Here is a 25028-nt window from a genome sequence, read left to right on the forward strand (position 1 = left end):
ACCAAGACTCGCTAGTGATCAGATCCAAACGAGCCCCTCCCGGCGCAGGCGGGCGGGGAGCCCAACGCGGCCTGCGGCGGCCACGGCGACGACGGCCCCCCGCAGCAGAGCAGCACGCTCAAGCGGCTCGACAAGCTAGAAGCGGAAGCCCTCCCCAGATCTCTCCCCGCATCTCCCCACATCTCCCCACATCTCCCCACATCTCCCCAGATCTTCCCACATCTCCCCACATCTCCCCACATCTCCCCAGATCTCCCCAGATCTCCCCAGATCTCCCCATATCTCCCCGGTGGAGGGGGAGAGGAGCCTCTAGAAGCGGAAGCCCACCCCAGATCTCCCCATCTCTCCCCGCATCTCCCCGCATCTCCCCGCATCTCCCCGCATCTCCCCGCATCTCCCCGCATCTCCCCAGGCCTAGAGGAGCGGAGTGCGTATTCTCGTCTCCCAACCATCGCTCTCGAGAGGACACGTACTCCGCCGTCCTCGACCTCCCTCCGCCGTATCCACTGCACTCGTAGCCCCGCGACTCGCCCGCACAATACACCATCCTCCCGCCCCGAGGCTGGTGCCGGGAGCGCCTCACATGACAGCACACACACACTCAGGACTCTCAGTGTGTTGATCCCAATCGCGATGCGTGTGTGTGACTCGCCTGGTGCGGAGACGCCGCGCACACCGTGACCCCTCCTTGTCCTCGCACGGGAGGACCCATGGTGAAGACCGCAGGGAGCAGCAGCAGCAGCAGCAGCAGCGGGCTGGAGAGTGAAGACCGCAGGGAGCAGCAGCAGCAGCAGCAGCAGCGGGCTGGTGTCTCCAGCCCGTAGGCTCTACCGGCTCTCTCGGCGCGGGGAGCGGTGCGAGCGCGCCGCGGGGCCCTTCCCCTTCCCAGACGGCGAGGGAGCTCGACTCTCCCCAGATCTCCCCAGATCTCCCCCCTGACCGCGGCGTGTGCGACGGCACGTGTAGGCTCGCTCGAGATCGTCGGCCGCGGCGCTCTCGAGGCGGCCCTCAACCCTCGGGGCAATCTCGGGCAATCTCGGGCAATCTCGGGCAATCTCGGGTAATCTCGGGCAATCTCGCGGCCCTCTCGAGGCGGTCTTCAACTCAAGCCGCGTGCGCAGCTACGCGGCGCGGCACTTCCGCAACGAGCAGCCTCCCTTCTGGTCCGAGATCTAGCCGAGATCTAGCGGAGATCTAGCCGAGGTGCAGCCGAGGTGCAGCCGAGATACAGCCGAGGTACAGCCGAGATCTAGCCGAGGTGCAGCCGAGATACGGCCGAGGTGCAGCCGAGATACAGCTGGTCGCGCCTCGGCGCCCCGCTGTGAACGGCGTCTCTTCACAGCCGCACCGGCGGGCAGGTCGCACGAGGATGCGTGCCTCGGCGCACTGTTGCACCGCGAGGCGAGCGAGCGGGAGCTGCCCGTGAGCTACCTCGCGCTGCGCCGCTGGGAGCACAACTTGTTTTGGGTCAACTGGGCGGACCGGACCAGCCTGGTGCCTGGAGATGCTCTCTCTGGGGGGGGGTGGGATCTCGGGCGATCTCGGGTAATCTCGGGTAATCTCGGGTAATCTCGGGCAGTCATCTCGGGTGATCTCGGGTGATCTCGGGTGATCTCTGTCGATCTCGGGTAGTCATCTCGGGTCATCTCGGGTGGTCTCGCCCCTCCAGGTGTCCGGAAACACTCTCTGGGCGCACTACACCCGCTCGGCCGAGCGGGCGGACTACGTCTCCTCCGCTTTCCGCGCCACCGCCGGCGAGGCGCGCGACCCCTTCCGCTGCGGCGGCTGCGGGGCGGGGTGGGGGTGGTCCCCCCCACACGCGCGCATCTCCTGCTGCGACAAGCCGCCGCCGCCGCAGCGGCAGCCGCCGCCGCGCCGGTTCACCGACGCGGGGCCGGCGAGCTGCGGGCTGGGCGGCGGCGGCGCCGCGCTGCAGCTGGCCTTTTGGTCCGAGTACGGCGACGTCGACCCGCGATACGCGCTGCGGCGCGAGATTGCCCGAGAGTACCCGAGATTGCCCGAGATTGCCCGAGATTGCCCGCGATACGCGCTGCGGCTGCGCGCACGCGTCGACGCGGGGGGGCGACGCCGGGGGGGGCGCGAGAGTAGGCGCGAGATCAACGCGCACGGCGGCGCGGAGCGGCGGAGGCGCGCCGGCGTCGAGGCCTGCTTCGTGCTGGGCATGCGGCGGCGGCACGACCCGACCAGCCCCTTTAACGTTCGCGCGTGGCTCTACTTCGAGGCGTGAGGGAGGGAGGGACGAAATGGCGGTGAGAGATGGCGGTGGGATGGCGCCTCCCTGAGTCACACACACAACACACACACACACACACTTCGAGGCCCCTCCCGCGCCGTCGGCGACGTGCCGACGCGCCGCCTCTCGGGACGCGCCGAGACCCGCCGTTGTCGCGCGAACGCCGTAGGAGCGCCCATGCACTTCTTCTTTCGCCGGCCGCATTTCTTTTTTGTACAGGGCTGCTGCCTCACCGTAGGCCGGCCGGCACGGCGATGTCGACCTCTCCCCCCTCGAGGCGGGGCGCGGGCTCTGGCCGACGCGCGGGCATGCCGCAATCGAGTGGTGGAGGCGAGCGCTCGAGATTCCCCGAGATCGCCCGAGATTGCACGAGATCGCACGAGATTGCACTAGATTGCACGCGATCGCCCGAGATCGCCCGAGATCGCGCGAGATCACCCGAGATTCGCCACACGTCGAGCGGCGCGGAGTACACAGCCCAGTCCACTTAGCCGAGCACTGAGGCGCACTCCACCGCCTTCCCCTGCGCTCGCCCGCGAGCAGCGCCTCGTTCCGCCGTCCGCCCGTGTCCAGGCGAGCGGCGGAGCACGCGGCGGGCGAGCAGCCGGCGCGCTTCTACGCGTTTGGGGCGGTCGGGCGTCTGCTCTCGCTGCCGCCTCCGGAGCTCTCCCTCTCCCGAGAAGAGGGGGCTGCGAGCGCGAGATTGCGCGAGATCACCGGAGAGGGCGCGTCCGTGTAGGAGCTCGCGCGCCTGATGAAGCCGTTGCTCGAGGGCGGCGACCCGCCCCCCGAGACGCTGCAGCTGCGCCAGAATGCGTCCTCGCCGCGGCGCAGCCTGGCGGGCGCGGGCACAGGCGCTCTCTGTGCCGCGCCCCACAGTCTTTGGCGTGCTAGTAGGCACAGCCAAGGGCGCGGACTCATCGCGCTGCCGGCCGCGCGGATCGCAAAGTCGGCGGCGGCCGGCCCGGCGGGCCACGCAGTTGGGCGGCCCCACCACCCGCACCACCTCTGCTGCGGCAGCTCGTCGCGGCTGGCGCTCCTTCTCGGCCGCATGCTCGCGTGAGGCGCCTCACACGGGGTGTCCGAGGCATCCTTCAACAACGGCCGCGGTCCGGTCTTCCGCGGCGTGAGTTACCGCGCTCCCACCCGGTTCACGCGCGCTGTTCTCCGTCGCGCGCAAACCATTCAGGCACTACTATGGTGCCGGCGGTTAAATTTCGCTCTCACATGTAAGCCCGACTGCTCACAAAATTCAGTAAGTAAAAAGCCGTAGAAGAGCCAGCTGGCAGCTCGGCCTCGGCTTGTTGCACGAGTATATGGGGGACACGATGTCTCAAACATGAGGGGTTTTGACTCCTACCGGCTCCTGACGCTATCCCTGGCAGCTCTAATGACCAGGATCAGTAGTGTTGTGATATAGAGGGTGCCCATACTAGCGCAGGAGGGCGGGCACTCCACTGACTGCGAGCTATTTCCCATCCCTCCTTCCGTGATTTGTTTTCTTTCTTGTGTGAGTGCCAGTGTGCGCCAGTCCCGTGCCCAGTGTTGTGCGAGGGAGTTTTGTTCAATTTTTCTTTCTTTTTTTAGCTCCGTGATTTTTTCTTTTTCCGTTTTATACGTTACGCGGAATGGTTTCCTCCCCCTGGTCGGTGCTGCGCACCTCGGGCGACGCGCCCGAGCGAAGGGGCGGACATACGGCGCTGCTGGTGGAGCAGAATCTCCTCGTCATGGGCGGCACTCAGCACAAGGGCCAGGCGCACACACCGCAGACCTGCCGCTGCGATGCCGTTGGCGGTGAAATGAAGCCTGTTCTGCGGAGCTAACCCCCCTCCCACACGGCACAGGGCCAGTTCGTCTACTTCTCTCTCAATCCGCACGTACTCGACACGCAGACCCTCAAGTGGTTCAGACCGCGGGTGAGCTGCCCACACGGAGGCGCTGCTAGTGCCTCGCGATGACCGCAACAGCGCTCTGCCAGGTGGCGCTGGGCGGCGGGCCAACACCGCGGGCATACCACAGCACGACGCGAGTGGGATCCGCGCTCTTCGTGTTTGGAGGACAGACGTACATGCACACGTCCGGAGGCGCAGAGTCTGTGCTCGGCGACCTTCCCATCTTTGACTTGGTGAGCACGAGCAGCCGCCACCCACACCGCCGCGCTGGATCGCGCCACAGCCTCACCCTCAACGCCGCAGCCGGAGCCCTGATCGAGCTCCATTCCCTGCCATCTGGCAGGTCCGCATGGCGTGGGAGACGAGGGACTCGCGCGGCAACCCGCCCCGACCGCGGTACTGGCACACCGCGACGCTGGTGGGCGGGAGCATCGTCATCGCCGGTGGCTACACCGGCACACGCTCACTCAGCGACGTGCATCTCCTCGACACGGAGGCCATGGCGTGGTCCTCGCCACCGCTTTCGTCGCCGCTGCCGCCACTCGCCTGTCACTCCGCAACGCTGGTCGGTGGCCGGTTGTACCTCTTTGGCGGCATGGCGGTCACCCTCGACGACGCGGGCGCGTCGTGCGTCGAGCAGCCACGGTCACGTCCGCAGTCGCCCTGAAATGTACCGGAGAAGCGTCCCATAGGCGCTTCACGTGTCGAGTACCACGAGGACGTCCATTCGATCGATTGCGGCGAGATGTCGGTCCAGCGATTGCGGCGGCGCGGCGCGGCGCCGGCCGCGCGCGCCTACCACGAGGCGGCGCTTGTGGGCGGCTACCTGCTTGTGCTAGGAGGCTGGAACGGCGCTCCGCGGTCGGCATGGAAACCCGTCCTCGTCCGTCTGCGCGCAATGCCCCGAGGCGCGCGTCGTAGGCGCGCCACGCCCGCTCGACGAGGTCTCTACTCTCGACCTCGAGGGGCTCGGCACGTGGCACTCGGTGCAGGTTCCCGGCGAGGCGCCGGCTCCCGTCTATGGCCACTCGGCCACCCTCGTCGGCTCAAAGGTGGGCGGCACCTTGGAGGGGAGAGGTCACGCTCATTCGGACAGCCACGACGCGCTTCTCGGTAGGTGGTGGTCTTTGGCGGGTGGGATGGCTCGTCGCCGCTCAACTCGGCGCACGTGCTGGATACAACGCTCCTGTGAGCCGTCCCCGTCGCTCTTGCAGAGAAGCCGTAATTCTTCTTTCAAAATTCTTCTCGAAAACTTGTAACGTGCGGCCTGACGCCGCTCTCTGCCCTCTCGACAGCCACCAGCGAGCACCGATCCGCAGCCCGGGGCCACGCGGCCGGGCACCAAGCCTTCGATGGCGGCCTCGCCCGCCATCGACCCGGGAGAGTCGCTCTCTTCAAGCGTGCACGCATTGCCGACAAGTTTTACCGCAAGTGCGAAGGGAAGCTCGAGGACCTGGGCGTGGGCGATGCTGGCGACCTCCTCACGGTGGTCGCTGTGAAGGGCATTGCCTCGCTCGGACTCCACGAGCTTCAGGCGGAGAAGCTCCGCCGGACTCTTCTCGGCCGACGGGGCTGGGAGGACGCAGCTGCTGTTGCGGCATCCTTTGGCGGCCTGTCGCTGGACGACACCCCTGCTGGGGTGGCGGCTGGCGACCAGGCGGCTAGTGGCGCGGCCAGCGCGCCCGCTCTCGACGGCATGGCCGTCGATGGCGGCTACGCGAGCGCCGACGAGGATGCCGGGCCTGCCTCAGGTGGGCTCGCAGCAGCTTCAGGCTCCATCCCCCCCTCGGGAGGGCCGAACTGAGGCGCCCGTGGGGACCCCGCAATTCCCTTCCTCCCTCGGAGGGGGCCGGACGAGGCGTACCCCGAGGGCCCCACTCTTTCCAACGCATAGTGGCCACTCTTCGGATCGCTGGTCGAGCGACCCGGGGGATGCCCCGCGCGCCTGACCCAGGCGCGGAAACGAATCTGCGTGTTGGTTGGGTCGCAAAAAACAAGAAAAATTGGTTTCAAGGTTCTTTTTCTCAGCCGCGCCTACTTTCTTTTTTTCAAGGCGCTGTCGGCACGCGCAAGGTCTCCAAACGAAGACAAAGATATACACCTGTATTTAATGCGGCGCGGTCTGTCTTTCGCTGCCCCCGGGGCGAAAGCAAGGACGAAGCTCGCGGAGAAGCTGGCGGCGTCCGAAGCATCGGCGGCGGATCTGGCCCAGCAAGCGGACGATGCAAAGAAACGGGCGGAGCAGCAGGCGGTGGCCGCGGAGGCGGCGGCGGTCGAGCTGGCAGAGACGGCGGAAAAGCTTGCGGCGTCCGAGGCGGCGGCGGCGGATCTGGCCCAGCAAGTGGACGATGCGAAGAAGCTGGGAAAGGAGCGGACGGCGGCAGCAGTGGCGGCGGCAGTGGCGGCGGCGGAGGCGGCAGCGGAGGCGGCGGCGGAGAAGCTGGCAGAGACGGCGAAGAAGCTGGCGGATCTGGCCCAGCAAGTAGACGATGCGAAGAAGCGGGAGGAGGAACAGGCGTTGGCGGCCGAGGCGGCAGCGGCGAAGAAGCTGGCGGCGCCCGAGGCAGCGCCGGCGGATCTGGAAGCGACGCAGCTCATCGACACCGATCTCGAAGCAGGCACCGTCCGACGCCCAATCGAGCGTGGACTGCCGAAGTCCAAGAAGGAGCGAGCGGCCAGCGACGGCGGCGGGCCGTACCAGCAGCTGATCGATGGCGAAGGCGATAGCCCGTACCTGCCTCGGATGACCAAGGGCCTCCTGGCGGCACTGCTGACGACAAACACTTGCTGCACAGCCTTTTTGGGCATGATCCTTGTTGTGCTGTACCAGCATTCGTACGCAAGCGGTGTCGGTGAGGTGCAGCCGCGCCCCCCACCTCCCCCGTCGCTGCCAATCAGCAGCAGCTGCGCGATTTACCATGCCGGTGCGGCCGTTCTCGAGGGCGTCATGCACACGATGACGGCCGATGGGCTCACTGAGGCGGAGACTGAAGAGGGCGAGATCGTAACGGAGGATCACATCGGTTTCAGCAACCCCTTCGCCCCCACCTTCTTCGACTTCGAGTGCCTGCTTGCCAACGGCACGGGCGATCCGTGCGACGCGTACGTGGCCGAGGCCTTCGCAGACCAAATGTTCGTTCCTCTGCGCACCGACACGCTGGCGGGGCTCTGGCTCTCCACGATCTTCCTCTACTCGCTGGCTCAGATTGGTGGCATCCCGCGGCCACGGTTTGTTGACCGCAGGATCGACTGGCCCGGGGTCGTCTTCTGGCTCTCTTGGATGTTGACGCAGCTGTGCCAGTTCTTCGTGGTCGGCCTTTCCCTGGCTATGCAGGTTGTCGCCTTCTTCGGCGTGCACGAGCGCACCGGGCCTTGCATGGTCAGGGTCGACAACTTTACGCTGCTGGACGAGTACGCGACGGTCACGTTTGCGGCGCAGCCAGCGCTCCTTAGCAAGCTGCTGCTTCTTGTTGTGTACGGGTACCTACTGTCGCTCGGCGGGCTTGTGTTCATTGGGCGCAACGTGAACGAGGTTGAGTTTAAGATCGAGGCCAGCAAGACCAACACGAGCCTCGTGCAGCCGATCCCGCTTGCGAGCGTGCTCTACTTCATCTCTCGGTGGGCGCTGTACGGCATCTGCCTGGGGACCGTCGGCGGGTGGCTTAGCTGGGTGGACACCTCATGGGCGGCCGCGCTGGTTGCGGCAGCTGTGGGCTCGCTCACGGGAGGATTCAGGCGAGGAAAAGACTGGCCGTCTTGCGCAACAATCGCCAAGTGCGCCCTTGGCGTTCTCCTCGCCCTGCCGATCCTGCCAAATCTTGTCTACCTACCATTGGGCGGGCTGTTCGTTGCGTTTGTCAAGCTAAGCTTTGCCGCCGGGCGGACGTCACTCGATCTTATTGAGTCAACAGCTACGTCGGAGTGGCGTTGCTGCCAACGGCTCGAGGCGCTGACCAAGGCCGCGGCCGCTGCCACCAAGCCGGCCATCAGCTGGCTCGCCCCGCTCGGAAGCCTCGAGCTGTCCAGCGGCATGTCAATGGTGGTGCAAGGGCTGGCGTACACCGAGACCAGCCTCTCAACGCTGGCGGGTGGACTGGCTTGCGTGCTGGGCTGCCTCGCGCTCTCCCCACTGGTTGCATACGGCACGTGGGCGGCGGAGCAAGGACGGCTCGAGCCCGATTACGATGTCGAGGACAGCGCGGTGGATGCGGTGCAGGCACGGCTCTGGATGCTGTGGCTCCTGGTGGCCACACACGGGGTGCTTTTGGCTGTGGATAACTTCCTTATGGAGGGCGAGCTCCTCCTCGACAGGTGCCGTGATCGCGGCATCTATCTCTCGCTCACAAGTGACTCACGTCTCAATGTGTTCCTCACCGTCTACGCCATCCCCTTCCTCCTCGCGCTCGGCTTCGCCATCTTCTTCACCTCGCAGGACAACTCGTACATCGAGCGCATCTTCCGGCACGCACAGGTTGTATACGGCGACTCCTTTGCGTTCCTCGCCACGTTGCAGCTCGACGTGTCGGGTCTGCAGCCCTTTATCGACAGCGTGGTGGCGGACATGGCCGCCTTCATGGGCGACCCCTTGGGGGAAGCGCAAAGGGTCGCCGACCGTCTGGCCGAGATCGTAGCGGATCCGCTGGCGCCCGTTATGGAGGTGGTCGAGGTGCTTGCCAACATGTCGCGCTATCTGGAGATCGACCCGTCCTACTTTGTTGAACACTCGGCGGCGCTCGACGTTCTGAACGTAGCCTTGGGGCTGCTCAAGCTGCTGGCCACCTACGGACGCAAGGCGTTTGCGCTCTACGATGTGGTGCTGAGGCTATTTCGCGGAGAGAATGAGGAGGGAAACGAGGAGGACGACGGGGTGGTGCAGGTGCACGAGTGCGTGGCGGATCCAAACAAGGCGCAGCTCGAGGCCGACATCGAGCTGCTCTGCCAACGAGGTGTTTACTCGGAGGATAAGACTTCGTGGGACTTGAAGAACGCGCAGCTTGCTGCTGGGGATGTGGCGACAATTGCTCTCTGGCTGAAGGACAATAGGGTGCTGACCACCCTCAACCTCCGCTACAACGGCATCGGCAACGAGGGCGCCGCCGCCCTCGGCGAGGCGCTGCGGGGCAACGCGGTGATGACCGACCTTGTGCTCATGGGCAACAACATCGGCGACGAGGGCGCCGCTGCGCTGGCCTCCGCTCTTCGCGTCAACGGGGTCCTGACCTGCCTCGTGCTCTGGGAAAACAACATCGGCGACGAGGGCGCCAAGGCGCTAGCAGTCGCTCTTCGCGTCAACGAGGTGCTGACCAAGCTGTACCTCGACGGCCACGAGCTTGACCTGCCAAAGCTGCGCGGCACCGACCCGGTGACATCCCTCCACCTCTCGCGCAAAAGCCTCGGCTCCGCCTCGGCCATCGTGATTGCGTCGCTGATTGCCGGCAACGCGGTGCTGACCAACCTCAATCTCAAAGGCAACCAGCTGTGCGGCATCGACACCTATTGTGAGGGTACCTACTCGGCCGCCGGTATCACAGCGCTTGCGGAGGCCCTCAAATTCAATGGGGTGCTGACCAAGCTCGACCTCGCCAGCAACAGCATCGGCGCCGACGGCGCCGAGGCGCTGGCCTCAGCTCTGCGCGTCAACGGGGTGCTGACCGATTTGCGCCTCAACAACAACAATATCCGCGACGAGGGCGCGAAGGCGATCGCCGAGGCGCTGCGCGGCAACGAAGTGCTGACCGACCTGAACCTGTCGGGCAACAACATCGGCGGCGGGACCGGCTGGATCAAGGCGAGCGAGGTCGAGGGCGAGTCGAAAGAGGTCGGGTCTAAGGTGATTTACCAGGGGCGCGAGATGGTCGTGAGCGTGGGGGTGGACTCCGACGGCGAGCTGAAGCTGGTCGATGTAGTGCAGACGGGCGTACTTGCGATCGCCAAGGCCCTCGAAGTCAACGAGGTGCTGAAAAGCATCGACCTCAGCGACAACAACTTGGGCGATGAGGGGGAGAAAGCGATTCATGATGCGGTGAGGGGGCGGGAAGGGTTCGAGCTCGAGATGTGAGGGGTGGGTTCTGAGAGTGGACGGCGCAGGGGAGCGTGCGGGTAGTTAGACGGGGTTGTCTTGCTTATTAGCTGCGCATTTGTTTATTTTGGATTTTGGGTAAAATTTTGCGCTTTTTTTTCTTGACCAGCCTAAACCTCCGCTACAACCAGATGCTCGCCACCGCCGCCGCCGCGCGTCCCCGCGCCGCCACGCTTCCCTGTGCACCTGACCGCGCTGCGCAGACGGCGCGCTCTGGCAGACAGAGCAGCGGCCGCCCAGGCGGTCGCTGCTCCGCCCCGTCCGAATCCGCCCGCCCGCGCGTGCCGCTGCCGCCGCCGCCGCCGCTCCACCCAATGCCCGTGTGTCGTGAGAGTTGCTTTGTGTATGTGTATGTCGTATGTGTGTGGACCGTTATGTCACACACTTGAGCCTCTATCTATGATAGTAGACCGGTACTCGGGTTTGGATGGTAGCGGGGGGCCCCGCGCCGGAGGATGGTTCTGATCACTTACTTACACGGTCTATTTCGGCCGCGTGCGCTCCACACACCAGTCACGGCTCACGTGAACGCGTCTGAGCGACGCAACCGACTCAACTGGACCGCGGTTGGTACAGACCCGTAATGAGAGGCATCACGTGTGCGTGGTTGTGATGTGGGTGTACCCGAGCGATTGGTCACTGGCTAGACGGCCTAAGCGGCGCAGACGAGAGCTCTTTTCGTGTTGTCGTCGAGATCTGAATACCACCTCTCGGGAGGAGCGTTTGAGGTGATCACGACTCGTCGGCATTGGGGATATGCATACCTGTCCAGCAGGGTGAGGAGCAGATCGACAGGCAATTCGCCGCAGTAATCATCGAGAATGACGTCGGCCTGGGCCCCTGTATTGGCGCAGGCATGTCCGACTACCAGTACACCTATACACGTCGCTGCCGGTCATTTGATCTGCGCGAGTCGTCTTGCCCGTGCAACCTGCCCCGTGTACACGTGCACCTCAGGAACCTGCCAGGTCGCACCGACTGAGGCCGCCATAATCCGTCACTTTGGCCCGTCGCCAAGGCGGCGGTCGTCAGAGCACTTGGAGCACTTGGAGTGCAGTCGGCAACCTCACATCCAGGGCCGGTGAGCTGAGAAGCGCATCCAGCGGGCCGGATGATCGGTATCGGGTTACGGGCTAGAGAGCCCTAGCCCCGGGGGTGCGCGTTCGCAGGGCAAGGGCCTTAAAGTAAACACGGGTCTCCGAGGGTTAGCTCCGCGCTCCAGGTTTCCCCTAGCAGCAGAACGCCCCCTCTACTCGGAGCATGTTTTCTTTCTTTTTCTACTCGGAGCCAGTGAGACGAGAATACGCACATCTTACAAGAATACATACTGCCCCCACGGAGTACCTGCACTACTCGACGATAATACAAGAAGAATACGCAGCTTGGAAGTTGCAGACGCCTATAAAGAAAAAACACCCAGCTAGATTTCGGCGGCTAAAAAGCAAAGGACGGGCGCTTTTGATCGGCAAAGCAAAGTTGGAGTAACGGCGACCGCGTCGCCACAATGCCAGTCGCCTGTCGAGCAGCCTTGGCGGCGCGCATGCGCCGCAGGGTTGACCGACAGCCGCGCGCCTCGAGCCTCTCGCTCCACTCGCGGCACGACGCGCCCCGCGCGCCGGTCAGCGCAGCAGGAGTATTGCGACATGCTGCACAACGCCAGGGACAGCACTGAGAAGCTGGCGCCAGTCGCCCACCAGCATGTCTCAGCACCGGGTGAGGGAGCATGCTGCGCACGCTGAAGCAGCACGAGGTCACCACCAATCAGGCCCTCACGCCACTGCACGGCCGCCCTCGAGCACCAGCAGCCGCGCTGCGCCATGCTCAAGCTCAGGAGGCCACCCTGCTTCTCGCAGCTTTCTGCAGCGCAGCGAGCGAGCAGCGCCGCACCAGGCGGACCCATGGCGTGTTCAGCCAGCCGCGAGGCGGAGGCAGGCCGAGTGAGCGCGAGCCGCGCGGGAGGCCATGCCCCGCGCACCCGCGAGCGAGTGGCACGAAAGAGTGCAAGTCGCGCATGCTTTTAACGGTGTTTTGTTTCTATGCCACGTCGACCGGGCTGTCACTTCGAGGCGACTGCTGCGAAGTTTCCAAAACGGTACATGCTCGCTCTTTCGGTCTGCTGCGCCAGTCTCTCCCTTCCGTCGGCGCTGACGCTCTCCTCGGCCTTCACGCGTGACGCCGTCGCCCTCGGCCTCCCTGAGTGCCTGCAGCTGCTGTCAGACCGAGCTCAGACGGCGCCGGGACGCGCCTTGTGCCTGACGCCGCGCCTGCACGAAACGGCGGCCGAGTGCCGCGACGCCTACAGCGCCGTCTCCGAAGCCTTTGCCGTGGAGTCTTCGCCGCCGTTTCCTCACGAGCTGGCGATCGAGGACAGCCTGGTCGCAGTGTCCGCGGGCGCGACGCTGGGTCCGCAGGACCTGCTCGAGATAGGCCAGGCGGTGGCAGCCCTCCACACCACAGCCTGCTGGGCGGAGCCGCATCGGTGGGAGCGCACACCGCAGCTAGCCGCGCTCGCGATCAACGCCTCGCCGCCGCCGCGGCTGCTCAAGGCCTTTGGTGACGCGTTCGACCGCACGAGCACCGGCGAGGTGGTGCTCTCGTCCAAGGCGTCCCCATATCTCCCCATACCTCCCCATAGCGCCCCAAGCCTCTCCTAGAACGCCCGAGGCGTTCCCGCGGCTCGGGTAATCTCGGGTGATCTCGGGTAATCTCGTCCAAGGCGTTCCCGCGGCTGGCGAGGCGGCGGGTGGCCGCGCAGAGCGCTGCTCGCTCGACGGCGGACAAAATGCGCTCGCTGCTGACCGAGCCAGACTTTGTCGCCGGGCTGGCGGAGGACCGACCGCCGCCGCGGCAGCGCGACGGCCGGTGGGTGGTGCCGGTGGCGGGCGGCGGCTGTGAACGGCGTCTCTTCACACCTCTAGCTGTGAACAGGTGGGTGGTGCCGGTGGCGGTCGGCAGCGGCCAGGGGCGCGTCGGGGAGGAGGTGGCGCGGTCGCGCTCGGGCGCGACGGCGTTCGTCGAGCCGCACCGGGTGGGCAATCTCGGGGAATCTCGGGTGATCTCGGGTCATCTCGTCCAAGGCGTTCGTCGAGCCGCACCAGGTGCGGCGGCTCTCGGCGGCGGCGGCGCGCGCCGACGGTCGCGTCGAGCGCGCCGAGCGGCGGCTGGTGCGCGCGCTCAGCGCCCTCGTCGAGAGTACCCGAGAGTACCCGAGAGTACCCGAGAGTACCCGAGATTAGGTGCGCGCGCTCAGCGCCCTCGTCGCCGCGCACCGCGCGTCGCTCGAGGAGTCGCTGGCGGCGGCGGGCGAGCTCGACGCGGTGTTTGCGCGTGCGGCGCTTGGCGCGGCATGGGGGGCGCGCGTGCCGGCGGTGGGTGAGCAGGGCGTGGTGCGGCTCGACGGCGCGACGCACCCGCTGCTCGCCAGCGCCGCCGCCACCGGCGCCTCCGCCGCCGCCACCGGCGCCTCCGCCGCCGCCACCGGCGCCTCCGCCCTTGCCGGTGGCGTGAGCGCCGTGGTTGGCAATCGGCTGGAGCTGGGCGGCGAGGGCTGCCCGCAGGAGTCCACCGGCGCTGCCTATAAACGCACAACCCCGGGCCCCGAAATCGCACAGTGACAGTCAGACATGCAACACGGGGTCCACCGGCGCTTCCTCCTTCGACCCGCGTGCCGCTGGCATGTCCTCTCCCTCCTCCTCCTCCTCCTCCTCCTCCTCCTCCTCCTCCTCCCACGTGCCCCGCGGGCATGTCCGTGACGCGTCCGCGACGCGTCCGCAGGGCCTGGTGCTGACCGGGCCAAACGCAGGCGCAAGACACCTCCGAGACACTTCCGAGACACTTCCCAATTACTTCCGAGACACCTCCAAGACACTTTCGAGACACTTCCGTGCCGCCGCTGGCACGCGCAGGCGGCAAGTCTGTCGCCCTGAAGACGGTCGGGCTGTGAACGGCGTCTCTTCACACCTCTAGCTGTGAACAGGCGGCAAGTCTGTCGCCCTGAAGACGGTGGGGCTAGCTGCGTTGCTCGTGCGCTGCGCACTGCCCGTGCCGTGCTCGCCGGCGCGCGACGGCGAGGGCGAGGGCGGCGGTGGCGCCGAGGGCGGCGCGGGGGCTGGTGGTGGCGGACGTGGCGGCGGAGGCGGTGATGGGGCTGCGATGGCGGTGGCGGCGCCGCGCGCCGGCCTCGTCTCTGCGACAATGAGGAAGCCAGACCTGATTGGTTGAGGAAGCCTCCCCAGGCGTCGTCGCCGCGCGTCGACTTCTTCTCTGCCGTGGTGAGCGACTTGGCGGAGGCGCAGGACGTGTCGGCGGGCACGTCGTCGTACGCTGCGCACGTGCGCAGCTGCGCGCGCGCCCTCGAGGCGGCGGGTGCGCACGGCGCGAGTGCCCTCGTGTTGCTCGACGAGCCCGGCGAGATTACCCGAGATTACCCGAGATTACCCGAGATTACCCGAGATTGCATGCTGCTCGACGAGCCCGGCGCCGAATACCCCCGAGACTGCCCGGTAGATTACCCGAGATGAGGCGCGAGCACCGCGCCTACTCCCGCAAGATTACCCGAGACTGCCCGAGATTACCAGAGATGACCCGATTTCAGGCGCGAGCTCCGCGCCTAATCTCGAGATTACCCGAGATTACCCGAGATTGCCCGAGATTACTCGAGATTAGGCGCGAGCACCGAGCCGGCCGAGGGCGCGGCGGTGGCACAGGCTGTTATCGAGGAGCTGCTGGCGCGGGGCGCGCGGCTCGTCGCGACGACGCACGCGTCGCCGCTCAAGCTGCTCGCGCTGCGCGATACGCGGCTGCAGGTCGGCTGCGGTACGTCCTCGGTCCCCGCAAGTAGCGCCGCGCAGAGGACAACAGCGTCCGTCCCAGACACGCACTGACGCGCGCGCGCGTGCACACACACATGGCTCGGGGACCCCCCGCAGTGTGGTGGTGTGAGCGCACAAGCACGAGCAGAGGTGCACACCTCTGCCTTTGGCGGCTGCAGGTCGCGAGATTACCTGAGATTGCCCGAGATTGCCCGAGATTGCCCGAGATTGCCCGAGATTGCCCGAGATTGCCCGAGATTACCCGAGATTGCCCGAGATTGCCCGAGATTGCCCGAGATTCGCCTTTGGCGGCGGCAGGTCGCGGCGATGCAACGGAGGCGGGTCGACCGACGGAACGGAGCGGGCGCCGCAGCGCTGCCGTCGTACGCGATTCTCGTGGGCGCCGTCGGCGGATCCTACGCCCTCGCTGCTGTGAACAGCGTCTCTTCACACCTCTAGCTGTGAACAGGCGCCGTCGGCGGTTCATACGCCCTCGACGCGGCCGCGCGCGAGGGGCTTCCCGAGGCGCTGCTCGCGCGCGCGCGCGGCCTGCTGCCCGGCGCCGAAGGCGACGCCGATGACGGCGACGGCGACGCCGATGACGGCGACGCCGAAGCCGCTGGCGCTGGCGGAAGTGGGCGGGGCGGGCGGGGCGGGCAGGGCGGGAGCGAGGGCGGCCCGCATCCAAAGGCGGCCCCAAGCAACCGGCCCGTGAGAAGCTTCGCCGCGCTGTCGGAGGCGCTCGAGCAGGCGTGCGAGGAGGCGTCGGCGGCGGCGGCGGCGGCGCGCGTGGCGCTCGCTGAGGCAGAAGCGGCGCGGCGCGAGGCGCGCGGCGCGGCGGCGCGCAGCGCGGCGGCGTTCGAGGCGTCGCGCCGCTGGCTGGCGGCCCGGCGCGTGCGCCTCGACGGCCTCGTCGGGCGGCTGAGCGCGCAAGGCGCCGAACCGCTCGAGCTGCTCGGCCAGACGCTCGACGCGCTCTCGCTCCTCGAGATCGACGCAGCAGAGGCGCGCGCGAAGGCGCTGGGCAGGCTCGGGCTGCGCGCGCTGGACGGCCGCCCGTTGCGCGCCGGCGAGAGCCTCGTCGTCGTGGCAACGGCGGCGGCGGCGACGGCGGCGGCGGCGGCGACGGCGGCGCCGCAGCAGCCGAGCACGATCGAGGCGGAGGTGGCGGAGGATGCGCCCGAGGGCTCCGCCGACGCGCAGATGTCCATCGTCGGCGGGCCGCCTGTGCGGGTTCCGCGCGCCGAGCTGGCCGAATGGGCCGCCGTCGACGCGGCCACTGGCCTCGACAGCGGCAGCTTCTCGGCCGACGGCTGGGACTGGATGGGCGCGGTGGCGCCGACGGCGGAGCAGAGTCGGTCCAGCGGCGGCGGCAAGCGCCAACGGAGGCGGTAAGTAGAGAGCCCACGCGACTGAGACCAGCATCCCTTTTGTGTAGTTTTCTACTTTACTCACAGATATAGCATCAGCACCCTAGCCCCGTGTGCGGGGGGGGGGGGGGGGCAACACCCCGGGAAGGGGAACACCGCCCACCGCGCGGGGGGGGGGGTTTTTGGTTTTTCGCACAAAAACAGGGCGCCGCGACTTTTTTATATGAACCCGATTCCGAGGAAGCCTGGGGGGGGTTAAACGCCCATCGCATCCGCCTTAGCTGTATCCCTGCGTGCGCACTTGCGGCGCGTCGATCGCTTCTCTCCCAAAACACCGGAGCCCCCGCCGCAAACCGCCGCCGCGACCCTCACAAGCAGGAGAAGGGCTGGCGTCTGCTACCCCCCGCGCCTGGGCTCCACGGCTCTACGACCTGCGGGTCCGCGCTGCGGTGGGGCCGACAGCAGCGCCAAACCCGTTCACGCGCCCTTCTTGGCCGCCTTCTTCGCCTTGGCCTTGGCCTTCTTCTTCTTCTTTGCGATCTTTGCGAGCTTCTCCTCGAGCTGGCGCCTACTCTCGGACAATCTCGGACAATCTCGGGTGGCCTCAGGCCCACCGCCGACCCCGGGCTCCTCCAGCTGGCGCCGCTTCTCGATGGCCTTGAGCTGCTTCTCGTTGCGCGCCTTGCAGAGCAAGCCCTCCAATCTCGGGTAATCTCGGGTAATCTCGGGTAATCTCGGGTAATCCCGCGCCTTGCAGAGCAAGTCCTCCACCCCGCACTGCTCCACCTCCGCCTACACCGCCGGCCACTCTCGGGTACACTCGGGGCAGGCTCGGGAGCACTCGCCGCACTACACTGCTCCAGCTCCGCCTCCATCCGCTGCAGCTCAGACATCTCGTCCTTGGCCACGCCCCCCTCGTCCTGCCCGCCGCCCGCCGCAGCAGCCGCCGCCGCGGCGGCCGCCTCCGCCTCCCTCGCCTCTCGCTCCCTCCGCTCCTAACCGTTGAGGAAGTCGCCCCTGAGTACTCGACGGAAAAGGAGCCTCCCTCGCCTCTCGCCCCCTCCGGCGCCTCCTCGACCTCCCCGCCCCCCGCCCCCCGCCTCCCCGCCTCCCCCCCCCCGCCCCCACCACCACCACCTCTCTCCCGATCTCTCCGCGCCTCCTCGAGGATCTCCGCCATGATCTCGTCGCCGAGGGCATCGTCCTCCGCCACTGCGTCCGCACCCCGCGCCACCGACGCGCAATCGACCTCTTGCAGCGCCGGCACCGCATCGATGCTCTCCGTCGCGCGCCGGCCCGCCGCCACGCCGTTGCCAAAGGCGCCGAGCGTCTCGGCGTCGAACGCGCCTAGTACCACACCCTCTCGAGTCTCGAACCCGGTGTGGGCTCAGGTCCCGTGGGTGGTGCGGTAGAAGGCGCCGACGGAGCGAGCCCAGCGCGCCTTGCCCGGCGAGAGCACGAGCATGGTCGGCAAGTCGGTCTCGCCTGAGTCGGTTCATGGGGAAGACCCAGCTTCACTCTCGGTGATGGCAAAGGGAGCGCTGCCGGCGGGTCTCTCGTGTCGCCGAGAGTACCCGAGATTACCCGAGATTACCCGAGATTACCCGAGATTCTGAGGGTCTCTCGTCTCTCGCCGAGATTACCCGAGATTACCCGAGATTACCCGAGATTCTGCGGGTCTCTCGACTCGCCGAGATTACCCGAGATTACCCGAGATTCTGCGGGTCTCTCGACTCGCCGAGCCCAAACGCGGCCACAAAGTCGGTGTGGCACGTCGCATCGAGCCACGAGTACGAGAGCGGCCCGCCCGCGCCCCGCCTGCGCAGCTTGGCCAGCACCGCCAGCTGCGCCTCCTTGTTCCCGTTGTCGGGGCCGCCGTCGAGGAGGGCGACGGCGCAGAGCCCGCCTGCTCACACAGCATGAAGTGTGAACGGCGTCTCTTCACACCTCGAGGGGGCCGACGGCGCAGAGCCCGCCGCGCTGCGTGCACTCCGCCTAAGGCAGGCAAGGTAAAGGTCAGGTAAGCTTCTCCACACACACGAGGTGGTGGGGCAAGGGCCGGGCTAGTCCCTCGCGACTCCACGTCTAGACGACAGCAGCCCCACGGCATGAAAGGCGCAAGGCCCAGTGCGCTTTTGGTGAGCGGTGTGTGTGTGTGTGTGGAGGGGGGGGGCGGGGGGCGGGGGGCGGGGGGGGGTGGTGGCGCGCCTCGAAGTTGGCAGCGGAGAGCTCAGGCGGGGGGCCGACGTCCTTGCTTGCGCCGGCCGCCTTCCCCCTCCCGCCCTCGCCCTCGCCGCCGGCCGGCTTGGCCCCTCCGGCGTGCGCGCCTACAAGAGCAAGCCTCGCGGCGGCTCGACCTCCTTTGGGGGGGTCCTGCCGCCTCGGTGCCACCGGCGAGCGCTCCGAGCATCTGCAGCCGCTGCTCGACGACCTGGGGGGGGGAGAGGTGGGGGAGAGGTGGGGAGGGTGGGGGAGAGGTGGGGGAGAGAGGCCGCCGCTGACGACCGACGCGACGAATGCGGCGATGTTGCCGTAGGAAAACTTGCCGTGGACCTGCGGAGGCGGTCGCCAGCTCTCCCCGCATCCGCATCTCCCCGCATCTCCCCGCATCTCCCCGCATCTCCCCGCATCTCCCCGCATCTCCCCGCATCTCCCCGCATCTCCCCGCATCTCCCCGCATCTCCCCGTGCGCCTGCGGCATGAAGCGCGCGCCCGTCAGCTTCATCCCCGCCTGCGCGTCCAGCTCGTCCTTGCCCTCGTTCTCGTTCCACAGCACCAGCAGCGCGGGCGCCCTGTCGATGTTGAACTGCGCCATCAGGGAAGGGGGGGGAAGGTAGGCGTCTCCACACACACACCAGGTGTGGTGGTGGGGCAAGGGCCAGGCGACTCCCTCGCGTCGGACACGCGGGCAGGAGCTGGCGCGGCATCAAAGTGCAAGGCCCGGGGCCGTGGGGGAGCAGGCCTGCGCCATCATCGCGGGCGGCGCGAAGCCGAACTGCATCTGCCCCTCGAACGCCATGGAGAGGGAGCGGAAGATGGGCGGCACCTCGGCCTTGTCGGAGAAGAGGAGGCACGCCGCCTGCTCACAGCAGGAGGGGTGTGAACGGCGTCTCTTCACACCTCGGGCTTGCCGGAGGCGCACGCCGCCTTGGCCGCCGTCTGCGTGAGCGCCGCGGAGAAGAACATGTCGGGAGACCCCTGCCCGAGCTTATCGACGAGGCTGTCGGGCAGCGACGCGAGCGCGCCCTTCTTGGCCGCGTCGAGGCCGGCGGCGTCGGCCGCGAAAGGAACCGCCTTCTTCGCCGCCTTCTCGGCGGCGCCGAAAGGCAGCATCGCCACGGCGGGCGCCTCCTTGCCCCCGTACTTGGCCGCCAGCGCGGCGGGCGCGCGCCCGACGACCACCTGCCATGATGATAATAATAATTATGAGAATGAGAATAATGACGACGATGAGAATACTAATCGCGATAATCCTAAAACAACGGCCACCTGCCCGTATGTGGCCTCTGCGAGCGCCTCGAGGCCGTCCACGTCCCCGAAGGCCAGCACGTGCGGCTCGGCGCCTAATCTCGAGACGACCCGAGATGACCCGAGATGGCCCGAGGTGACCCGAGATTACCCGAGATTGCGCCAACACGTGCGGCGCGGCGCCTAGTCAGCGTGCAGCAACGCACCGCTCTCGAGGCAACGAGCCCCACAGTGCCCGTACCACACACGCGGCGCGGCACCGAGCGACGAGAGGTCCGACTCGCTCAGATCGCGGACCAAGGACGCCGCGCCGCCGCCGCCGCCGCCGCCGCCGCCGCCGTCCGTTGGCGGCAGCGGCGGGCCGGCGTGCGACGTCAGCCACGCCAGGAGTTGCTCCGCCTTTTGCAGGGCATGGACGCTCCGCTCAGTGGCGCCGCTGAGAAACGCCTCGTGTGTAATGCCCTGTGTTCCGCGAGTGCGTGTGCCCCGTCGTCCACTGCTAGGACGCGTCGTGTGTAACACTGCCTGACTGGACGCTCCGCTCAGTGGAGGCGCGGAGGATGGCGCGGGCTTGCCGCTCCACGAGGCGTCTCCCCCCAACCGGCGAAGTGGGCGAGTGAGCGAAGCGGGCGAGAGGCGGCATGCACAAGTGCACCCAAAGGCGAGGAGGTGTCTGTGTGCGTGTGGAGAGAGAGAGAGAGAGAGAGAGAGAGAGAGAGAGAGAGAGAGAGAGAGAGAGAGAGAGAGAGAGAGAGAGAGAGCGAGAGAGGTGTGTATGTGCACTGTCAGAGCGCTCTGCATATGTGGCACACAACGAAAGAGAGAGCGCCGTGTGTGGTTGTGCGTGCGCCTTCATCTCGCCTAGTCGACCATTGCGACGCCGTTCACGAGGAGAGAGACCTCGCCGCGACCTCAGCCTGCCCCCGCCCCCGTCTCGCCCGTGTACGAGATCGACTCGGCCGCACCCTTGCCCGCAGGCACCACCGCAAGGCGCGGGAAGCCGTCCACGCCTACTCGGGCGCATGTGCCGATGAAGGGTAGGAGCCACTCCCTCCTGCAACGGGGAAGCGTGTCCGCGCCTAGGGCTGTCGCCGTCTCCGGCGCCGCCTCGCCGTGCGCGTACCTGTTCGCAGCAGCAGGTGTGAAGAGACGCCGTCCACAGCCGCCGCCGCCTCGCCGTGCGCGCACCCGAGCTGCAGCCGCCCTTTGAGCGCGAGAGCGAGCGACTTGAGCAGAGGCGAGACGGCGGGCTTGGAGCCGAGGAGGAGCGCCTTTGGCAGCGCGCCCTCGGACAGGAAGCTCTCCAGGCCTCCGTCGGTTACGGCGGCCACCAGCTCCGACGGCAGCAGGGACGTCGCGTAGTCGACGACGCCTAGGAAGGCTCCTGGAAGGCTCCGGGAAGGTTCGGGGAAGGTTCACGCGTCGCGAAGGCGCCCAACGCCTCGCGCTGTGCGCGGGCCGCCGTAGTCCTTGGCCACCTGGGGTAGTGATTCCGTCCTCTTTCGCCTCACCCCGTGGTTCTTAGGCGCCCAGCCTCCAATCGAAACGGACGGAGACTTCCGTGCGCTTCAACCAGTGCGTGTGCGTGCGCGCGTGTGCGTGCTGTTCTGTGAGGCTGCCACCTTGCCGAGCTTGCCCGTGTATGGGTTCCGCGTCACCTCGGGCATCAGCACCTGCGCGCACGCGCGACGGCGGTGGGGCGTGCGGCGCGGGCGGAGCGGCGCCGCTGCCCGCCCGTAGCCGCGCCTTGACGGTGGGGTAGCCGTTGACGCCGTAGAGCGAGGCGGTCTTCGACGCCTTCTCGGCGTTGACCGCTCCAAACTTGACGATCCCTTTGAGGTTGCCCGCCGCCTTGGCGAAGCCCGGAGCAAACTGCTTGCAGTGGCCGCACCAGTCTGCGTAGAACTCGACGACCCAAAGCGATGTGGCGTCGCCAACCACCAGCGTCTCAAAGTTGTCGTCGGTGAGTTCCACCAGCGCGGATGAGGAGAAGTCGTAGAGCGGCTCCGCAGCGACGGCGGCCGCCAGGGCGAGCAGCAGGCGCATATGTGTATCGCTGACGTGGTGGGCAGAAAAATTTCGGGGCCGCGAGCACGGCCGGGGGGAGCCGGTTCGGTGCTAGGACGCGGAGGAGTACGACGAAGGCGACGACGCTTTCGACGCGCTCTTCGACGGGGTTGGGTTGTCGGCACGGGTTGGGTCGGTGAGTTGGGTTGTCCACCCAACCGACCGCGTGAGATAGGGTGCTGACCTTTTCTCGCCGAGGCTCGCCGTGGCCCCACACGGCGACAGGTTCCGCAGCGCCGCCGCCGCCTCCTCCTTGCCCACCGGCGTGCCGCTCGTCAGCAGCGCAACGAGCGGCTTCAGGCCGCCCTCCTTCACAATCGCCAACTCATTGTCGTCGTTGACCGACAGGATCCGCAGCGCCCCCGCCGCCATCTCCTTGCCCACCGGCGTGCCGCTCGTCAGCAGCGCAATGAGCGGCTTCAGGCCGCCCTGCTTCGCAATCGCCACCTTATTGTCGGCGTTGACCGACAGGTTCGCCAGCGCCGCCGCCGCCTTCTCCTTGCCCACCCCGGATCGAATCGGCAGGGTGACCCTTATAATTTTTTTTCACCTAAGCGGGCCCAATTTTGCTCTAGGTGCCTCCTACGATTCGATCCAGCGTTCTCAGGCAGTCGCCTGGTGCGTTGTTTCGTTTTCGTCACGGGAGATGTTGCCCGGGCAAAACACAAGACCTTCCTTGCTCACTACTCAGACTATATGTCAAGCATTCGGTCCGAAGTCTCCAACCGTCGCCCTGTTCCAAACGCCTACAGCAGCTTTGTCCCATCCACAACCAACGGCGGTGACAAAGATGTCAAGGGTGATGGTGGCCACGACAAGGGCCCTTGCACTCGATGTGGCAAAAAGGGGCACACCAAAATCAAGTGCTTCAAACCAAAGACTGAGTGCCACCTATGCGGTGCCGACCATTTGACCGCATTTTGCATCAATGCCAAGGGCAACCACCGCCGCGCCGAACTCACCGTTTCATCTCTCGAGACCATTGTCAAAGAGCGCGATGAGGCCCTCAAATTCGTCACGCCTCCCTCCGACAAAACAGGTGGCCCCTCCATTACGCCCTCCACCGACCCCGGCGAGCTCAAACTCGCCTACGCCGCTGCTGCTGCAGCTGCCGCTTCCGAGACCGACCCGAACAAAGCCGCCGCAGCTTACACCGCTTGCCTCGGCGCCTTCGGCTACATCTGACACCAATGCGGTCAACGCGGTATAGTCGTCCAAGAAGGGAGGTCGGAAATTTCTCCGGGGGGACGTCCGCGCACGTACGTGTTTGTTCGAACGAAATGTATGACTCGGCCTCAGCACGCGTGCGGCCGCGCGCCTCAAGAGCGTGCGCCACCGCGGCGCTGCCCCACCCCCTCGAACGAATTTCACGCGTGCAATTCGGGCGCTCGCGACTGCGGACTGGCTTGCGACCCCGGACTGCGATGGCGGCGGCCTGCCTCAGTGCTCCTTGTCAAGGCTCGGGGGGGCTCACTCCCGGGGGTACTCCCCGGGGACATGTCAGTTGGCCATCCACCCTTATTGTCAAAGCTTTATCCGCTGGCCTTTCCTGCTTCTTTTCTCTCTTGAACAGTGGCCAGGGGCGGCGGGCGGGGCTACCTTGCATTTTTGTCGTTGTGACAGTCGCCGCATACACACATATCCCCACCACAGTACGTACGTGGAGCAAGTCACAGTCGGCCACACACCTCACACTGAACAGCACCTAAGCTGCGCGCCGCCCATTTTCTACTGGCAGAGCCGTGCGGCACCCAGCAGCACGGCGCGCTCTCTCCGCACCACAGTTGCATTACGCACACGCGCCTCATCCGCAACGCGGCTCGCCTCGCTCCGCAACGCGGCGCGCAAGGCGGCATGCACGCGCACGTACACACGTGGTGTCACACGCGTCGGGCGTCGAACTCGAGGGTGACCACGTGGCAGGGGGCCGGGTCTTTTAGATAGACGCATTGAAGGCAATTGGCCGGACCCACACGTCCGGGACGCCTGGGGGGTTCTCGACGTCATCGTCAACCACCGCGCAAAAGCTTCGCCGGCGCAAGTGGCCAGAGGAGTTGCGCCTCATAGTGATGGTGACAGACGGCATCAGTGTGGGAGAGGGGGCGGGAGAGGGGGCGGGAGAGGGGGCGGGAGAGAGGGCGGGAGGTGGCCCATAGCGCGATACGGCGCCCTCGAAGGCGGCCGATATGCGGACGCTCAGTGGCATCATGTCCTGTGGGGCCGCCTGAACCTGCTTGGAAGCTTCCTGTAGCGACCCCGCGGGCCGCGTCGTAGATGGCTCCGCGGGAACCACGTGGACATGGACATGGTCTTCTTGAGAAGCGGCCGCTGCTGATCCCGCTGGTCGACCATCAGGTCGCACAAAGGCTGGAAAGGGGTCGTTGCCAATTGAAAAGGAGCTGCTTGCCGAGCGCCGCGAAAAGGAGTTGCGCAGGCTTGTGGAGGCACGGATAATTTCTTGGCCTGCCTGTTGCATCCTCCTCCATACAAGGTACCACCATGCGGAGGCGCCGATGAGGACCACGGCGACTGAGCCGAGGCTGAGTGCGACGATGTTCATACGGCCTGATACTTGCGACGCCACAGCAACCGGCATCAGGGGCGGGCTGAGCGGCGGCGGGGAGGCTGGCGGCGGCGAGGGAGGCGGAGGCGAGGGCGGCGGGGGCGAGGGCGGGGCTGACGGTGGTGGCGGCGACGGAGGGGCAGACGGCGTTGGCGGCGACGGTGGCGGTGGAGAGGGAGGCGGGGGCGAGGGCGGAGGGCTTGGCGGCGGCGGAGAGGGCGGCGGCGGCGATGAAGGGGGCGGAGACGGCGGCGGCGGAGACGGCGGCGGCGGCGAGGGCGTCGGCGGCGACGGTGGCGGTGGAGAGGGAGGCGGGGGCGAGGGCGGAGGGCTTGGCGGCGGCGGCGAGGGCGGCGGCGGCGACGGAGGGGGCGGAGACGGCGGCGGCGGAGACGGCGGCGGCGGCGAGGGCGGCGGCGGCGATGGTGGCGGTGGAGAGGGAGGCGGGGGCGAGGGCGGAGGGCTTGGCGGCGGCGGCGAGGGCGGCGGCGGCGACGGAGGGGGCGGAGAGGGCGGCGGCGAGA

At 67.0% G+C, this 25028-nt stretch overlaps 5 protein-coding genes across 5 annotated transcripts in view; 3 read left to right on the plus strand and 2 right to left on the minus strand.

Annotated features, from left to right (window-relative positions):
• EMIHUDRAFT_454427 (hypothetical protein) overlaps positions 1-3534 on the plus strand; it is a gene marked incomplete at its 5' end in the record, with an annotated part of 4993 nt that extends 1459 nt beyond the window's left edge. Inside the window, 7 exons of the mRNA XM_005791726.1 lie at positions 1359-1494; positions 1670-1986; positions 2110-2242; positions 2493-2584; positions 2828-2915; positions 2994-3082; positions 3152-3534. Coding sequence (XP_005791783.1) covers positions 1359-1494; positions 1670-1986; positions 2110-2242; positions 2493-2584; positions 2828-2915; positions 2994-3082; positions 3152-3317 — 1021 coding nt within the window. The 3' untranslated portion in view covers positions 3318-3534. The remainder of the gene's footprint in view (positions 1-1358; positions 1495-1669; positions 1987-2109; positions 2243-2492; positions 2585-2827; positions 2916-2993; positions 3083-3151) is intronic.
• A 674-nt stretch (positions 3535-4208) lies between these two features.
• On the plus strand, positions 4209-10204 carry EMIHUDRAFT_223545 (hypothetical protein; the record flags this gene model as incomplete). Its single annotated transcript, XM_005791727.1, has 9 exons — positions 4209-4379; positions 4490-4796; positions 4839-4897; positions 4986-5198; positions 5264-5334; positions 5449-5897; positions 6101-6160; positions 6765-7003; positions 7088-10204. 9 exons carry the CDS (start codon positions 4209-4211, stop codon positions 10202-10204), a joined length of 4686 nt encoding a protein of 1561 aa, XP_005791784.1.
• Positions 10205-12261: 2057 nt separating this feature from the next.
• Positions 12262-16503, plus strand: EMIHUDRAFT_454428 (Hypothetical protein; the record flags this gene model as incomplete). Its single annotated transcript, XM_005791728.1, has 9 exons — positions 12262-12810; positions 12942-13087; positions 13154-13253; positions 13462-13597; positions 14202-14248; positions 14461-14556; positions 14932-15040; positions 15971-16116; positions 16195-16503. The coding sequence occupies 9 exons, from the start codon at positions 12262-12264 to the stop codon at positions 16429-16431; spliced, it is 1566 nt and encodes a 521-aa protein (XP_005791785.1). The 3' UTR covers positions 16432-16503.
• Positions 16504-18254: 1751 nt separating this feature from the next.
• On the minus strand, positions 18255-20072 carry EMIHUDRAFT_454430 (hypothetical protein; the record flags this gene model as incomplete). The annotated part of the gene is made up of 10 exons (XM_005791729.1): positions 20058-20072; positions 19896-19969; positions 19554-19808; positions 19369-19485; positions 19099-19212; positions 18912-18959; positions 18810-18837; positions 18615-18733; positions 18383-18401; positions 18255-18312 (listed from the first exon to the last, which is right to left on the minus strand). Coding segments are annotated over exons 3-10 (687 nt in total), but the record flags the coding sequence as incomplete, so codon positions are not given.
• A 714-nt stretch (positions 20073-20786) lies between these two features.
• On the minus strand, positions 20787-21925 carry EMIHUDRAFT_454431 (hypothetical protein; the record flags this gene model as incomplete). Its single annotated transcript, XM_005791730.1, has 5 exons — positions 21621-21925; positions 21497-21547; positions 21316-21352; positions 21063-21246; positions 20787-20997 (listed from the first exon to the last, which is right to left on the minus strand). Exons 1-5 carry the CDS (start codon positions 21918-21920, stop codon positions 20787-20789), a joined length of 783 nt encoding a protein of 260 aa, XP_005791787.1. The 5' UTR covers positions 21921-21925.
• Positions 21926-25028: the final 3103 nt, after the last annotated feature.

The sequence above is a fragment of the Emiliania huxleyi genome, assembly GCF_000372725.1.
Source record: "Emiliania huxleyi CCMP1516 unplaced genomic scaffold EMIHUscaffold_110, whole genome shotgun sequence".
NCBI classification, from domain to species: Eukaryota; Haptophyta; order Isochrysidales; family Noelaerhabdaceae; genus Emiliania; species Emiliania huxleyi.